General features: G+C 40.8%; 1 protein-coding gene, 1 long non-coding RNA gene and 1 pseudogene across 2 annotated transcripts; 2 read left to right on the top strand and 1 right to left on the bottom strand.

Annotated features, from left to right (window-relative positions):
• Positions 1-200: 200 nt before the first annotated feature.
• Positions 201-3,008, top strand: LOC146715063 (DENN domain-containing protein 4C-like). The gene is made up of 4 exons (XM_085451485.1): positions 201-337; positions 864-1,020; positions 1,148-1,212; positions 1,332-3,008. The coding sequence occupies exons 1-4, from the start codon at positions 229-231 to the stop codon at positions 1,466-1,468; spliced, it is 468 nt and encodes a 155-aa protein (XP_085307611.1). The 5' UTR covers positions 201-228; the 3' UTR covers positions 1,469-3,008.
• A 5,311-nt stretch (positions 3,009-8,319) lies between these two features.
• On the top strand, positions 8,320-9,998 carry LOC146715062 (zinc finger MYM-type protein 1-like; annotated as a pseudogene).
• Positions 9,999-13,386: 3,388 nt separating this feature from the next.
• On the bottom strand, positions 13,387-16,309 carry LOC146715061 (uncharacterized). Its single transcript, XR_014919327.1, has 3 exons — positions 16,214-16,309; positions 13,597-13,742; positions 13,387-13,500 (listed from the first exon to the last, which is right to left on the bottom strand). It is a non-coding gene; the product is annotated as an uncharacterized LOC146715061 (long non-coding RNA).
• Positions 16,310-16,728: the final 419 nt, after the last annotated feature.

Below are 16,728 nucleotides of genomic sequence, written 5' to 3'. Positions count from 1 at the left end.
TTGTATCTGAAATGACAAAGTCTAAAGTCTATTCCATCCATAAAAGATGAAATGCAGTGACTGTAATAGACTGAAGCCGGCAGTGACGTGCACACCACCTATAAGAAGGCTTCAGTCATCTAGACCCAACACAGCAAACTCATTCCTTTACAGAGGATGTCCTGTTAATTAGCGAGCACCATGTAAGCTGTGCTATAATGTCATGGTTTATTCTTGCAGCTGCCTCTGATGTCACTGCCACAGGACAGTAAGCAGGTGTACGTACAGCTCCTGTGGGACAACATCAACCTGCACCAAGAACCCGGAGAACCACTTTACCTGCTCTGGAGGACCTTTTGTGAGTGTGAAGACAGACATTATCAGTCATTGTCCATCAGTACAGTGTCAAGTGTGGAACCTGTATTTGCAGATTGAATTGTGAGCTTTAGGATGCACTATACTGCATAATGACCACTAGGGGGCGCAAGTGTTCAGCCTTTAAACCTCAAGCAAACATATTTTAGTTCACACTAAGAAAGAAGGTATGTACTGATTTCAAAACCCCCCAAAACAAGTCAGATATGGTTTTGTGAACGGAACGTAAAAGAGCGAAAGGACGTAGAAATATACGTGTATCTACTGAACATCTCAAGTTTGAACCTCAGTGACCTTGAAATGAAATTTTCCGAAAATCTTGTGAATGCAATAACTTGGCAATGAGACAATATGGGATTTTGAAATTGATACCTTCGGTGCATGTATTAGGAGATTGAGGGGTATTTTTGTTAAAGTGTCACTGCTGAGCAGAACAGATCAGAGTGGAGGCTCTTTGCTAAAAGAATATTTCAGCAGACTCTCTGATGCTTTGGTGTTTGTGCTCCCAGTGGAGAAGAGGGGAACTCTGGGGCCAACAGACCACCAGGAGAGCCGCACTCTCCTCAACACCATTGTTCGCAACATCCAGACCAACGACGTCTACGGGCCGATCAACCTGCTGATCCGAGAGATCAAACGGCGTCCAGAAGGGCTCAAACGACAGAGGTCAGTTCTGCTCCTTCATCTATACTCACTGTTTCATATTTAGTCTTCCTTTAAGCTCTTAGTTGTGATTTTTGCTGCAGTGAATTAGAAAAGTGTCTGATGCCTCGTGTGTGTGAATGTCTCACAGGAGCGTCTATAGAGAAATACTGTTTCTGTCACTGGTGGCTTTGGGACGGGAGAACATCGACGTAGGTGAGTGAGATTAACTAGTGATGTCAGCTGTGACCTCTAGTGTGCTGTAAGAGTTTGAAGGTGATGAAAAGCGATGACGTGAAACGTTCCTAACTCATATCTGTGTCGTCATCATGCAGAGGCCTTCGACAGAGAGTACCACAGCGCATACAACCAGCTGAGCGCGGAGCAGCGCAAGTCTCTGCACTGCATCGATCGCCCGCCCACTCCCAGCGTCCAGTGGTGCCTTAAATGTTTTGGAGCGCCTTTCGTCTGAACTGATCCTCTCAGCAGCAGAGACACAAACTCTTACTGTTCCTGCTTCAACTTTGGGGAACAGGGAGACTTTCGGACATCTCCAGCTGGACGAACATGGTACTGCTTCCTCCGTTTGCCGTGGAAGATGACGTTGGCCGTTTCATGTTTCTTTGCTTTGCTTTAAAGAGGTTTTCCAAGCAGCTGCCTAAAAGTGGAACTGTTGTTGTAAACTTCCTGGAAAGCTGTATTGAATCTCTTCAGACTAGTTGAGTTGCTTTTCCTTACAGAAGCTGTATAAAGCGATTGATCACTGTACAGAATATCTGTGTGTGCATGTCAGCAGCTTTGCTCGTAGCCTTTTGCCTCCTTAAATCTGTCGTAGCTATACTCGTATCAGCTCTGTGTGAGACCGTGTACAGACTCTGACTCTAACTTTGTGCACTTTCTGAAGAAGAGTAAGTAAATCAAGTTCACCTGACTTTTTGTACAGTTTAAGGAAATCTCAGTCGAGGTTGCATTTTTGTCAACAACCCTGATTGTTGTGATCAGTCTTAATGAATGTTCACATGTACAGGCTCACACTGGGGCTCTGTGCAGCTCTGTGTTGGAGCATCACATTTAAATGGGAGAGGACTGAGGCTTTGGACAATCACTAATTATCAATCACTAAAATAGATTCATAACATTCCAGATGCCCTGTGCTCAAAGCAGGAGTATTGATCTCTGTGATAACACATGTGACAGCAGCTGTTTGGAAAGTAGAGATCATGAAAAACAAAGACATCAATCTGAAGCATGAAGGTGCCACACCACTGATTAAAAACATCAGAGGAACACAGACAGCAGAGGTGTGCTGGCTTCAGTCGGCCTTTTTAAAGCTGCATTTTTAACAGTAACATACTGTGTTTGTTCAGCTAACATGTCTTATTCTGATCATAACTCAGAGCTGTGACTCTCATTCTCTACTCTAGCACAGAGTGAACCGCGACGGTTCAGACAGGATCTCTTTTATGGTTTACATAAAAGTGCAGAGGGCTCTTGATGAGTGCTGAAACTGTGTCAGGACAGAAGGCCTTTGATATTTGACATTCCACTAAAAACAGTGAAACAGGCGGGAAAACAAAGTGCTGCGATGAATTGTCGGGTAAAGATGGACCTGTGTGTTGACTTGAGTGTGAGTGTGGCGCTGTACTTGTACAGATGAGAAAATGTGTTGTAAAATATTCCATTTGCACTGCATAGATTAGAACCTGCTCTTAACCCACATCAGAATATTAACAATTTACACCATTTTTCATCCAGAAAAAAAAATCTCAATTATTTATTTTTGTATTGTTGACATTTGGATTGCAGCTGCTGTGCTAACTTCGAGTTTTTATAACTAGCTGCCCCCGTTTTCCCCTTGAATCCGTGTTAGGGGAGTCCAGCCGGTGTTGACTTAGTAAATCTCCTCTTGGAGGATGTACAGAAAAGTTTTTTAAAGGTTCTCTTACCGTCCTGTGGAAAGGAAATGAATGTCTACACATAAGTGCGCTGCAATAAATGAGTTTGTGAACTGATTGAAAATGAAATTTGTCCTTTTTTTGTCTTTGTGTTAAGAAGAGTTTATATTTATTGCCAGATTTAAACATCTGCCTTTGTAACACTGCTGTTGCTCATTTCTCTTCATTTCTGTTTTCATGGAAAAAGATGTAATCTTCCTGTCATCCACTGCCAGGAAATCCCATTTCTCCCAAAAGATCCATCCACCCAGCCAGTTTTAGAGTTGTGTGGGGCTCGAGCTTATCCTATCAGAGGTATCCCCTGGATGATGATCGGCAGTCTTTCGAGCCTTTTGAGCTCACACAGAGACAGACAACCATTCATACTCACATTCACACCTATGGGAAATTCAGAATAACCTGAATTTTTTAGAAAAAACTGACTTTTTTTAAATACAAACACTTGATGGTATGTGTGTGTTAGATCTTTTTTTTTTCTAAAAGCCAATAAATAACAAAACACACATACACAAGTTTTCTTGCACTCATTTTCACTCTAGACCAGGGGTGTCACTCGAGGGGATGCACAGTACAGTAGTGCAATTCATCCTGATCGGTGATTGGTCAAACGTCTTCTGTGTTTACGTTAAGTTACAGAGTCTGGATTTAGCGGAAATTACACGCTGAATAACGCGTTTTTCTTTGTGGTAAATGTTAGCCGCGCGCTATGACATCTAATGTATTACGCTCATTTCTAGTCTTTTCAGTGGCTACAGCTGCTTTTCGTAGCTCGTTACAAACGATCTGAGATATAGATCCACTTCTGTCTGGCGTAGGCTGCTCACTAGGGCTGGGTATCATCACTGATTTCTATAATCCATTCGATTCCGGTCCTGATTCGATTCAACTTAGCCTCAGACAGTCAGAAATATTATAATTCTGATAATTTATCAGTACTGATCAGTGTTGGTCAAGTTACTTGAAAAAAGTAATCAGTAATTAATTACTGATTACTCCCCCCAAAAAGTAATCCCGTTACTTTACTGATTACTTATTTTCAAAAGTAATTAATTACTTAGTTACTTAGTTACTTAGTTACTTTTTAAAAACACGATTTACAACCTGAAGAGGTGATAAAGTGATAGATCTTTCAGCCCAATTCTACTTTTTCTACATAATCCATCATACAAAATGTAATCAAATGGAAAAGTCTCTTTTTTTAACTTGTTTTATCAGTTTTAATCTTTTAACTTTATGCATCAAGCAAAACATTTAATTATATGCAACATTCTCTGACTTGAATAAATTAGTTTAACATTTAAACCTATTTTCTACACATTCCAGCACATAAAATAAAATATTTTTTGTGTTTTCACTCACTCTTTCAAACAGATGCAAGTAAAACACAGCAGAAAATAAATAAAGTCAAAGACTCAGCGGTCCTTTTGCTCTATTTTCACCTGTAAAGCAGGAGCAGGGTAGGCGGAGGGTTACCCTGGTGTAGGTGTGCTGCGGTCAGTTGAAGAATCTGCGCGAGTGTCTCTGTGAGTTTCCCATCACGTCGTAGCTACTCGGTGCTTGCTCGGAAGTTTAGGGGTTTTTTTCGCTGTAAAAAGAAGTTTTCTTCCCACGCACGATGGACGCTAATGTTTTTGTCACTTTTTATGGAATCAAACTCAAAGTAAGGTCAGTACTTCCACACTTTAAACGCTGCACGCTCATACTCTCTCCTGCACTCGATATATTATCCATTGTTGATCTGCACACAGCTGCTGTCACCAACGTCGCACTTGCTTACGTCACTGTCATGAGACATTCTCGCAAAAAAAATCACGGTTTTAGTAACGCAGTAACGCAGCGTTCCTACGGGAAAGTAACGGTAATCTAATTACCGATTTTGCAATAGTAATCCCTTACTTTACTCGTTACTTGAAAAAAGTAATCAGATTACAGTAACGCGTTACAAGTAACGCGTTACTGCCCATCTCTGGTACTGATACACATGACATTTCATCAGAACTGTGAACATCACAGCAGATCCCTTTGTTTTAAAGTAACTGAGAATAAAACACAGAAAAACATGAAGGAGATTTTCCTGGTCTGGCTTTTTAGAGCAGATAACCTTAAAAATATTCTGCAATATTCTGCAATTTTGCATAATTTAAAGAAGTTTAAATTTCTTCAGTATTGAACAGCAGAAATGAGGCTTTCTTGTCCGAGGTCATTTAAGTGAAAAAAAGAAAAAGACAGCGCTGTAAACAACGGTAGACTGGTGGGTAATAAGCGAATGAATACTATATACTATATATAGTAGGAGACAAAGGCAAAGGCTTTAATCTCACCGAGTCAGTTTGCCTGAGTGAATAAAAGCAGTAAAACATGACAGGATACTGTCAGGAGATACCTTTGTGATATGGACAATGTCCAGAAATATGTCAACGGATAAAATTTTGAGATATCCCCTAAACAGACAAGATTGGACCCCGAAAAATGTCAATTCCTGATACCAATCCATAAAATATAGGTGTCATGTCCGAAAATTTTATATGCAAAATTTCAATTACAAATCTGAAATTTGTGTTTAAGGTCATATTGTTGTGCAGTCCGTTCATGTATATTACGGTTTCCGTCACAAACATACTTGAAAACATACTTGACAGAAACGCAAATAAGGACCGCCCTCAGCGGACACGTCAAAACTTCGTGCAGATGTGTCCCTCTTTTCTGTTCTGTATGTTGACAGACCGGAGGGACATCCGAGTGACTACACCGGCAGCAGAAAAGCGGCGCACTTACCTCTTACACCAGCTGTGACAAACCCCATTATAACGGCTGAAACAGAAGAAATAAGAAAAGGATCATTATCTTCAGCATTGTTAATAAAGGTAAGATGTACAGACTTGCATTTAAAATACAAACACTTGAAGGCAGCTGACTGAAGAGACGGGTGATAATTTTTATTTATTAGTATTTTATTGACTGATTTTTTTTAAACATTCGGTGACTGATGACTGCGAGTCAGTGACATTCAGTAACTCCAAAGCAATTTCCCTCTTTCAAAATAACTTTTTAGGCGCTTTCAGGTGACGCTCACACGTTAAACATTCGCACATGCAAGTCTTAGGTAACCAGCCAATTTCACTGCGTGAAAAATATGTAAGAACCAGTGAGAGGCAAGTGAACAAGACAAAAATATGAAGAGGAGTACTCAGAGTGAGGGTAGTCTGTGGTTCTGTATTCATTCTTCTTTTACATTCTGGTTTAGATTTATAATCACTGTTTCACTGCAGTCGATACTTGAAATGAAGGATCAGGACATAATTATATTCTTCAGTTTACAAAGCTAAGTAACTTAAAGATAAAATGTACCAGTTCTTAATTTTGGTTTATCCATTAGCTGCTCCAAGTTTCAGTTTTACTCGTTTAAAAGTACTACAGTGTTTCTTTGGACGCGTCTGCAGTTGTCGTGTTTGTGACTTATGATTTGCTCTTGTTTCTGACAGACTTGAAGCTACAATGGATGGAGACGGTGAACAAGCCGCTCGGGCAGAGCTGTGTGTCCTGCACCTGAGATCCTTTCAGTTGCACCTCATCTATGACCAGACTGACCGACTGGCTGCGATCCTTTACTATGACAGAGAGAAACTTTGTGAAATATTCCTCCAGACAATCACGATGGTGTTCTTCAGGAGCTGGATTCACAGGCCTGAGTGACCAAGACCATCAGTTACTTGCCCTTATACAGAGAGCAGCTGGGAACCTCTGAAGGGCCTCCAGCATCCAACAGTGCCTGCACAGATTGAACATTGTTGATGTTGTGTAAACTTCAATAATGAATGAATTAAAATAAATAATTAAAATGTACTTTCCTTGTTATTATTCCATACATTCATTTAACCAACACATTTGTTATATTGATGACTGCTTTTCAAGGGCTGATCACCGCTACTAACGTCCCTGGATGGACTGACAACATCCGAACAGTGACAGCAGTTCTCATGACTGAGGGCTTGGACCAACTGCAATATATATTCATTTTTAGAATTGATATTTTGTGTTAACTGCAGTTAGGCTCAAAGTGTTAATGCTATCTTATTTTAATAAACAACACTGCCATATGCAAAACTAGGGGTGGCAAGAGATTATGTTAGAGACAGTGGCATCGTTAGGCCTATTTTAGGGGTGCTGAAGCCTCCCTAAAATATTCTTAAGCCCCCCTAAATAATTTGGTGTTTTGTTTTTTAGATTTTTTTTTTTTTAACTTATTCGATTTTTTTTAACAGAACTTGCAGTCAAATTCAATATAAAGATGCAGGAATATGAGTTTAAAGAAATAATAATATAAACCTGTCGCTACTCACAAAAATATGATCATAACTCGGTTGGTCCCTTTCACTTTACACTGTTAAGGTAGCGTCAGTGCTTCGTTATCCAATCCGTTCCAGTTGTTCACAGGGGACATCCACATGACTGACTCACATATTTTTGAGGGTTCTATTTTAATTTTACTTCAATTCAAGTAATTTAGTAATATTTTTCAGGGCTTTAAATTGCAACCATTTTAGTCACATGCGTGCTCAAAATATAATGTTTGTAACTTCAAAATATTTGGGAGCAACAAATTACTGTGGAGCGTGAGCAGAAGTCATGATATTAGCAATTTACATTACAATTCAGTATGTTTTAATGTATCTTGAAGGGTGAGGCAGAAGGGGAGGCTGAGGGAGAAAAAGGTCAACAGGCAAGTTCAAGTCAGAGAGAGCAAGGAGAGACAGAGGAGCTGCAGCAAATGGATGGAGAGGCAGAGGAAGATCAAGTTATTACAGAGAGAGGAGAGCAAACAGGCCAAGAGAGGGAAAATGATGAAGCAGCTACAGCAACTCATTCTACTACAGGGTTTGATTTAGGTGACAAAGACACAGGGCCCAGACAGGTGAAGCTGAAGAGCTATCCACATGATACTTTTGGTACACAGAAGCGAGCATTTAACCACAGCTGGTTTGAAAAGCACAACTGGTTAGAATATTCAGTCAACCAGAGTGCAGCTTTCTGCTTCCCATGTAGAGTGTTTGGCAAAAACATCAAACATGATAGTTTGGTCAGTAGCGGTTGCAAGAACTGGAAGAAAGCTTTAGTCATCTTTGGCAAGCATGAGATGGCTCAAACACATAAGGACAGTGTTGTTACATGGAAAAGCTACCAGGGAACTAGCAAACAGGGAAACGTTGCACAGGTGATAGCAACTGCAAATGTGAGTGAGATAGTCGAAAGAAGAGAGTATCTCAGACGAATTGTTGCAGTCACCTCTGTGTTAGGGAGACAGGGACTCCCTTTTCGTGGCCATGATGAAGGTGAAGACAGCCCAAACAGAGGGGATTTTCTTGCGTGCATGGAGCTTTTGAAGGAGTTTGATGCTTTTCTTCAAAAACATAATCCCCCATCAAATGCACAGTATATCTCGCCAACATCCCAGAATGACCTGATTGACTGTTGTGCCCAGGAAGTTACTAGTGTCATTGTATCTGAAATGACAAAGTCTAAAGTCTATGCCATCATGGCAGATGAGGCAAGGGATGAAAAGGCAGAGCAGTTAGCTGTTTGTGTCAGGTACGTGTCAGAGGGGGCAGTGAAGGAGCGTTTCCTTGCACTAGCAGAGATAAAATCATTTGATGCCCAGTCCATTGCAAATGAGATTCAGCAGCAGATCCAAAACTATGGTCTTGCAGAGCTTAAGTGTGTAGCACAAACATATGATGGTGCAGCCGTTATGAGTGGCTCCACTGGAGGTGTACAAGCACATTTTAGAAGGCTCCATCCTGAGGCTATCTATGTGCATTGTTATGCTCATCAACTCAACCTGGTTTTGTGCAATACTTGCAAGGCTGTCCCAGAGGCTGTGGAGCTTTTCAGCTTGTTGGAGTGTGTGTATTCTTTCTTCAGCACCTCCCTAGTCAATCATCATAAGTTCATGGAGACTCAGGCAAAGCTTGGATTGACAAAAACTGAGCTTGTGCAACTTTCAAACACTCGCTGGGCATGTCAGTTGCGATCAATCAGTGCAGTTCTTGAGACATTGCCTGCCATTTTGGAGTGCCTATCTGCAATTGGATCCCCCATAGCTGTTGGTCTCAGAGCAAAGCTCTACAAGTTCTCAGCAGTCTATGCACTACTGATGTTTTAGTCTATTCTGTCGGTAACCAAAGGACTCCACAAATTCCTGCAGAAAGAGACTTTAGACCTGGCAGAAGCTTTTATCTGCAAACAAGCTGTGTGTGACACACTTGAGGGCAAACACTCAGATGCATTTGCTACAGAGCTGTATGAGAAAACCAAGGCCCTGTGTAACACCCACAGTATCCCTGAACCAGGTGCCAAGACAAGGCACAAACAGAGGGAAATGGAGGATTTTGTCCTGGAGGCAACTGTGGGTTCACGCACTGAATTGAACAACTCAGACACATTGAAAAGAGAGTTACTTTTCCCTTGTGTGGCTCGGATGGTTGGCGAGCTTGATCAAAGATTTTGCAGTGTAGATGCAGGGCTGCTAAAAGGCGTCCAGGCATGCAGTCCTAAATCTGAGAACTTCTTGAGTGAACCACACTTGAATGAACTTGCAAAGCACTACAGACTTGACCTGAAAAAAGAGGAGGTTCTGGTGGCCAGAAACTTTCTTACCAAAACACAGAGGCTGGATGTCCACCCAAAAATATGTTGTCTGTGTACAACCTCCTTGATTCAGACATGTTTCCCTCTCTGAGGGCAACCATCCAAGTTGCCCTAACAGTGCCTGTCAGCAGCTGCTCGTGCGAACGGTCCTTTAGTGCACTGCGTCGGCTGCACTGCGTCGGCTGCACTCCTGGCTGCGTCAAACAATGGGTCAGAAAAGACTTCACAGTCTTGCAGTCATGTCTATTGAAAAAGACACGCTTCAGCATCTGAGTCACAACAGAGTGATTGACCGATTTGCCACTCTTAAAAACAGACGTCATTCTTTGATGCTTCCACCCACCAAGTAACTGGTGATTGCAGCCAGAAAAATGTACTTTTTTATTTTCAGTTTTTTTCTTGTTATTGACGCGGCAAACACATTTCCTCTGTTTTCTTGTTGTACTGTATTATAAAGCAGACTGAAATAAAACAATAGATCTATTGGTGGCCTAGGATGTTTAATCTGTCCAAAAAAGTAGGAAAACAATTTCTCAGTCTTTGTTTTCTGTTTGTGAAATTTTGTGCTCATTCACTACGTTCGTTCATATCGTGTGTATCTCTTGGGGGTTAAGCCCCCCCCCCCTGTCCTTAAAACCTAGTGACGCCCTTGCTATCAACTTCAAAATGTGTGTTTTGAAAGGTTTTTTAAGAAAAAAAATTAGGACAACATAGCAAAAAAACCCATCACTTTTTATTGTCTTCATTCATGCTCAGTCATCCAGGTAAGGAAATCCCTAAAACTGATTCTGTTCATCTGGACGTGGCGTTTTCAGTCGAAGAAATTCTACTACCGGTAAGTGACTTCTTCAGTCTCAGCTGACTGCAGGTTTCCTGAGCCTTTTAACAGTACATTTGCATAATGACTTAAACTAGCTTCACTGACAAACAGCGGGCTATGAGGTCAGTTTTATGATCGTTAATTTTTATATTAATGCTTTGAGTAAATGTGGATATTTGTCAAAGCTGGGAAGGCACCTAAAGAAAGCTCCAGGTGATCCAGGAGAGAAGGACAACTGCTGCCTTATCCTGTACGTGTCAGGAGTATCGGAACAGCTGAGACATATTTTTTCTAAACAACGCGTCTCTGTGGCTTTTAAACCCCAAACACTATGTCAAAGATTGGCAGGTCCCCAACTCAAGCAGAGTAATATAGTGTACACTGTTAAGCGCCAGGAGGATTGCCATGATTTATACATCAGAGAAACCAAACAACCTCTGGCGAAGCGGATGGCACAACACAGGAAAGCTACCTGGTCAGGCCAGGACTCTGCAGTCTATTCACACCTACAGGCCAGTGGACACTCTTTCAATGATGAGGATGTAACATCCTGGACAGGGAGGAACGCTGGTTTGAGCGCAGAGTCAAGGAGGCCATTTACGTGAAAAGGGAAAGACCATCTCTGAATCGAGGAGGAGGCCTAAGGGTATATCTGTCACCATCTTACAATGCTGTGATTGCAGCCATTCCCCAACTCTGTGTGAATGGTACTCATGACCATTGATAGCACACCGATAAAGAGGACCAGCTCTGTCCTGGACAGTCCCATAGACTGCAAAGAGATGGTGGGTGAGAGGAGGATGTTAGCCAAGCTGACATCTATTATGAACAACAGCTTGGCTACCAGGTTGTCTATTATGAGCCTGCAGAGGCCCTGAGCAGCTCTGTTACAGGACAGAGGACTAAACTGCAGCAGCTAGACTGTACAATATACACGTAATCAGGGCTGTGCAGAGATGTCCGATGAGGAAGGTGCTTAAAGGAGCACACAGGACCAGGCTGAACAAAAACAACCCACATTAATCAAGAATCTAATATAAAATCGTATCATACTATATCACTGTCATCAGGTGGGAACAATGCAAAGCAAATGTAGCCTATGTTTTACCTGATGGTTACAATGTTGCTGCTGCTCCTGCTGCTGATTGTGCTGCAGGGCAGGGCTGTGCTGATCTGAGAAAGTAGACATTCAAAAGTCCATAGGAGACACTGTATCTGATTAAACAAGTGTTATGAGATAATAATTATAAAATGACAGCACTTGGAATCATGAGGCAAGAGATTAATAAAACTGTGGGAAATAAACTACGGTCTGTCTGTGACTCACTCTTCTTCCTCCATCTCCTCATCTCATCTACACACTGGGTTTGTCTCAGTAGAGGAGCTTTTTCTAGATCCTGGCAGCTCCCAGAGATGGTACAAAGTTTTTGTCACGGTTCTGGGTCCGTTGGACCCAGTATTTTGAGTTTATTATATTTCGGTTTAATTCTGCTTCATGGATTGTTTTCTTATTCTCGTAGTGATGATGATTATTATTAGTTTCTTGTTTCTGTTTATCCGTGCTTAAGGATTTGTTCTCGGTTATATCTCACGTTTAGTTTAGTTCAGGTTCCATGTGTCGTTCTCTGTCTGTCTGTCTCTCAGTGTCAAGTCTGCGTGCTTGTTTAGTAATTCATGTTTCCTGTTTTATTGTGAAAGTCTTTGTCTTATGTTAGTGTGTGCAGCTTGGTTCCCCCCGTCTCGTTAACCCCGATCTCTCCCAGCTGTGTCTCCCTCCTGTGTGTGTGTGTGTGTGTGTGTGTGTACTCTAAAAACTATTGTTTAAGCTCAACAAAAAAATTAACGCAACAGTTTCCATTACTCTTTTTGAGTTACGATAACTTATGTTGAAATTAGATTGAACCAACAAACTATATTGAGTTAGGGGAATTAACTTTTCCTCCATAATCAAAGGTGATTTTAATTACCATTTATGTAATATTTGGTAGCTTAAAAACATATTTTTAAGTTGTTTACTCATAAAAATTATCTTCCTCCAATTACTTTTTCCACATTATTTAAAATGATTTTTAAGTGTTATGTAATTAATTACAGCAATTACAAAAACAATTTTTTAAGTTCATTATTTAAAATATTAAGTTGCTGATTTTCATCATTATTAACATCATTTTAGCTTTCTCTTATTTTTTATTGTAATAGCTTTTAAGAAAGGAATTCATTCAACTTTTTTTTTTTTATCAAAAAACTTTATTTTTTAACTGTAGGCATTTCAACACTTTGTATTTAAAAAGTGAAAATAAACCAGAAATTTAGATTTATACCATCTCAGCCAAGTTATAGTATATGCCTTTATGTATTTAACACCACAGAAACAAATGTGTTCAATTGGTTAAAAAAACTTAGAAAACATTTTGTTACAGTAATACTTCCATGCAAGTGTTCAGTAAATGTTAACTTTCAATGCCTACCAAACTTTACAAGATCTTGCATCTTTCTATGACACAATGCAGCAAACACCTTTAAGATCAATGTTACACATACAGGATTCAAAACAGTTAACAATTTTTGAAACAGAGTCAACATCTTTAACATAATGATGGTTCCATCAAGGTCAAGGAACAGCTTCTGAACAACTTCAAAAGTATATTTCAGATCCTTGCATTAGCTCAGATTGAGAGCATATATTATGCCCATGAGCAAAACACAGCACCTTGGGAAATTCTGGCCCTCCATGATTTTTGTTTCCTCCACCACAATGGTTGCAGTCTTATGGTTAGATCCAGGGGTGTACCGGTCACTGATGATGGCAGTTTTCATCACCTGCCTTTCAAGGTTGGCCTTAAGTTCTTCGGTGTTAACTTAAGGCCAACCTTAAGTTAAGGAATTAATAGGTTAGTGAATTATAGATTAGACTTTTATACTTACTGAAACTTAATGAATTCAGATGATCAATGGAACACACACACACACACACAATGCTGAATTACTTAAACCGAACTCCATGAAAAGGTCCTCTTCCTTCTCTCCAAGGAAAGTGATAAGGCAGCAGATGGCTACTTCTCTGCGTGTTTCAATTGTATTGTGCTATTTAAGAAAAAATAAAGTATGAGTATAAAATACATGGGTGACTGCCAACAAAGTGCATTTCAAAGCTACCCAAAATCTAAATAGTTGTCCTACCTCAAGAAGCATGTCCTTGATCTGCCTGATTCTCACTCCCTTAGCTCCTCCCCTTGATAAAATGACATCCATCAGTTTTGGGGTGCAATGGTCAAGTGTAGCTATTCAAGGCTTACAGTGGTTATTCTCTTGAACTCCTCCTTTATCTGTAGACCACAGAAAGAGAAGAATTAAACCTTGCAGACTATTAGCTATACTGCATTAATGAATGCTCTAATACATTATTTAAAGAGGATAGATGTGATCTAAGGCTACCCCAAGTTTTGAGGGAACAAAAACAATCTTGGTGAAGACAAGGGAGACTTCGCCACCATAACCGTGGTGTAATCTCTAATGCTTTAGCAACCCTGTTTTTGCAGAGGTTTCGAATTTGCACATTGTTCACTCCCAGCCCATTTTGTAAAAAATGTGTCCCAACTTAACAAAGCACTAATGACCCTAGATTATCACACTATACTAACTGCTTACATAAAGTCTTAATGTTAAGTAGATTCACATAGCCCATGCCAGAATAATGCTATTGGAATGACATTAACAATATTTCACACAGTCTGATTAAAAACAAAAAACAAAAAACAAAACAAAGATAGCTACAGCTCTTAAGATCAAGAACAATACTTACTTTAAGCTGTATCACAATACTAACCAAAATCAATGTAATATTACGTATGGGTCATGCAAGTTTTATAAAGATATAAAATAGGTGAGCCAGATGGAAAAAAGAAGCCTCTAGGTTATCCCTCTGAAAGAACTATTCACAGTTTAAAGGCTTCTAATTTTGGTAAAAAGAAAAACAAAATCAGCCTATGATCGAAATTAGATTGCACTGTGTAGCAAAACTTTAATCATGCTTTTCCTAGCCACAGTTGCACTCTCTAGCTGAAGACTTTTGTCAAATGAAACTTTAAGTCTTATCCTCTGCTGTGCTAAAGTTTAGAATGGCTAGCATTAGCTACATGTGGTAGTGCAAAGTATTTCCTTATCTGTATGAGCATCACATCATACACAAATCCACTACAGGTGACTAGCACAAATGCTTTGCTTTGGTAGAACTGTTATTTGTAAATGAAATGTTACTTACCTTGAAATGTTTTTTACAAAAGCTTGCACCATGCAACGCAACATGTGTGAATTTGCCCGGGCTAGTTAAGTCAGTAGGGGAGGGAATTTGAAATCAGAAGTTACAGTGGAAAAAAATAAGTTATCTATTCAATTTCTTTAAGTAATTACAACTTGAATTTTATTTTGAACCCACTAACATTGGGATTTAATTTCAAATTACATATAAAATTAATTCAATGTAATTACCAACATTATTAATTCAACACAACCCAAAAAAATAAAGTTTGCAACTTAGAAGGTCTATCTTAATCAATAAATTAGAATTTTTATGTTGCAGCCATGGATTTAATCAAGTGGTGGTAAAAGGCCTGATGAATTACTTTTTAGAGTGTAAGCAAGTAGTGTGTGTGTGTGCTGCTGCTGTGTGTGTGTGTGTGCTGCTGTGTGTGTGTGTGTGCTGCTGTTGTGTGTGTGTGTGCTGCTGTTGTGTGTGTGTGCTGCTGGTTGTGTGTGTGTGCTGCTGGTTGTGTGTGTGTGCTGCTGTGTGTGTGTGTGTGCTGCTGTTGTGTGTGTGTGTGCTGCTGGTTGTGTGTGTGTGCTGCTGTGTGTGTGTGTGTGCTGCTGGTGTGTGTGTGTGTGTGCTGGTGTGTGTGTGTGTGTGCTGCTGGTGTGTGTGTGTGTGTGCTGGTGTGTGTGTGTGCTGCTGTGTGTGTGTGTGCTGCTGTGTGTGTGTGTGTGTGTGCTGCTGTTGTGTGTGTGCTGTTGTGTGTGTGTGTGTGTGTGTGTGTGTGTGCTGCTGTTGTGTGTGTGTGTGTGTGTGCTGCTGTTGTGTGTGTGTGTGTGTGCTGCTGTTGTGTGCTGCTGTTGTGTGCTGCTGTTGTGTGTGTGTGTGTGCGTGTGTGTGTGTGCTGCTGTTGTGTGTGTGTGCGTGTGTGCGTGTGTGTGTGTGCTGCTGTTGTGTGTGTGTGCGTGTGTGTGTGTGCTGCTGTTGTGTGCTGTGTGTGTGTGCTGCGTGTGTGTGTGCTGCTGTTGTGTGCTGCGTGTGTGTGCTGCGTGTGTGTGTGCTGCTGTTGTGTGTGTGTGAGCTGCTGCTGTTGTGTGCTGCTGCTGGGTGGGTGTGCTGCTGTTGTGTGCTGCTGCTGGGTGGGTGTGAGCTGCTGCTGTTGTGTGCTGCTGCTGGGTGGGTGTGCTGCTGTTGTGTGCTGCTGCTGGGTGGGTGTGAGCTGCTGCTGTTGTGTGCTGCTGCTGGGTGGGTGTGTGCTGCTGCTGTTGTGTGCTGCTGCTGGGTGGGTGTGAGCTGCTGCTGCTGTGTGTGTGTGTGCTGCTGTTGTGTGCTGCTGCTGGGTGGGTGTGAGCTGCTGCTGCTGTGGGTGTGTGGTGGAGATATAAATTTTTACTGCAAGAATTTTCACAATAGACATAATGTCTGAATATGCTAATATTCTCCTAATTATTACTGTTGATTCCTTGGTAGGCCAAAACCCATAAAACATTTCAAAATAATTTAATAATAAATTATAATCATAAGTAATACAAAAAATAAATAAACACCAACCTATGCAAATGTATTCTGTCAAGGAAAGACGATCGTCTATATAAATATGTGTCTGAGAACAGGAAAACTGTCTCACAGCTTCATGTCGTCATCCAGGAATGGGGAAAAAGCTTAGCAGACTGATAAAGAGGACCAGCTCTGTTAGCAGCACTGTTACAGCCATGGTGTAGGACGGAGGTCTATTCCATGTCTTTGATCATCAGCCAGACTGTACAATACGGACACATGTAACAGACACATACGAAATTATATGCGCGTGTGGTTATAGCTGTTTTATCCCTACACCATTTATTTTTTTGTTTCCATTTTTTCTAATATATTTCTAATTCACTTTTCCTCAATGACCCTTGTGCAGCTGCGACATTTCAGCTTCCACAGTGGGGGGATATTAAGTCTACGACTGTGATATAAACACGTTTGTGCTCCTTTGTACTTGAATCAGGTATTTAAGTAGGCCACCTGACTACGGAGGATATCTCCTTCCCATCTATCTTTCCCGGTCGAAAAAAATGGGG

This window comes from Copadichromis virginalis, linkage group LG3, assembly GCF_057382275.1.
Source record: "Copadichromis virginalis isolate Kocher_CV1m ecotype Utaka linkage group LG3, C_Virginalis_male_GT1.1, whole genome shotgun sequence".
In the NCBI taxonomy this organism is placed as follows: domain Eukaryota; kingdom Metazoa; phylum Chordata; class Actinopteri; order Cichliformes; family Cichlidae; genus Copadichromis; species Copadichromis virginalis.
This window is presented reverse-complemented; position numbering and strand designations above follow the sequence as displayed.

Excerpts from the sequence above, each read along its gene's own strand:
- LOC146715063 (XM_085451485.1), top strand. The coding sequence starts at position 229 with ATGTCACTGCCACAGGACAGTAAGCAGGTGTACGTACAGCTCCTGTGG. Across the intron at positions 338-863 it reads CCTGCTCTGGAGGACCTTTT|TGGAGAAGAGGGGAACTCTG; the intron begins GTGAGTGTGAAG and ends TTGTGCTCCCAG. Across the intron at positions 1,213-1,331 it reads ACGGGAGAACATCGACGTAG|AGGCCTTCGACAGAGAGTAC; the intron begins GTGAGTGAGATT and ends GTCATCATGCAG.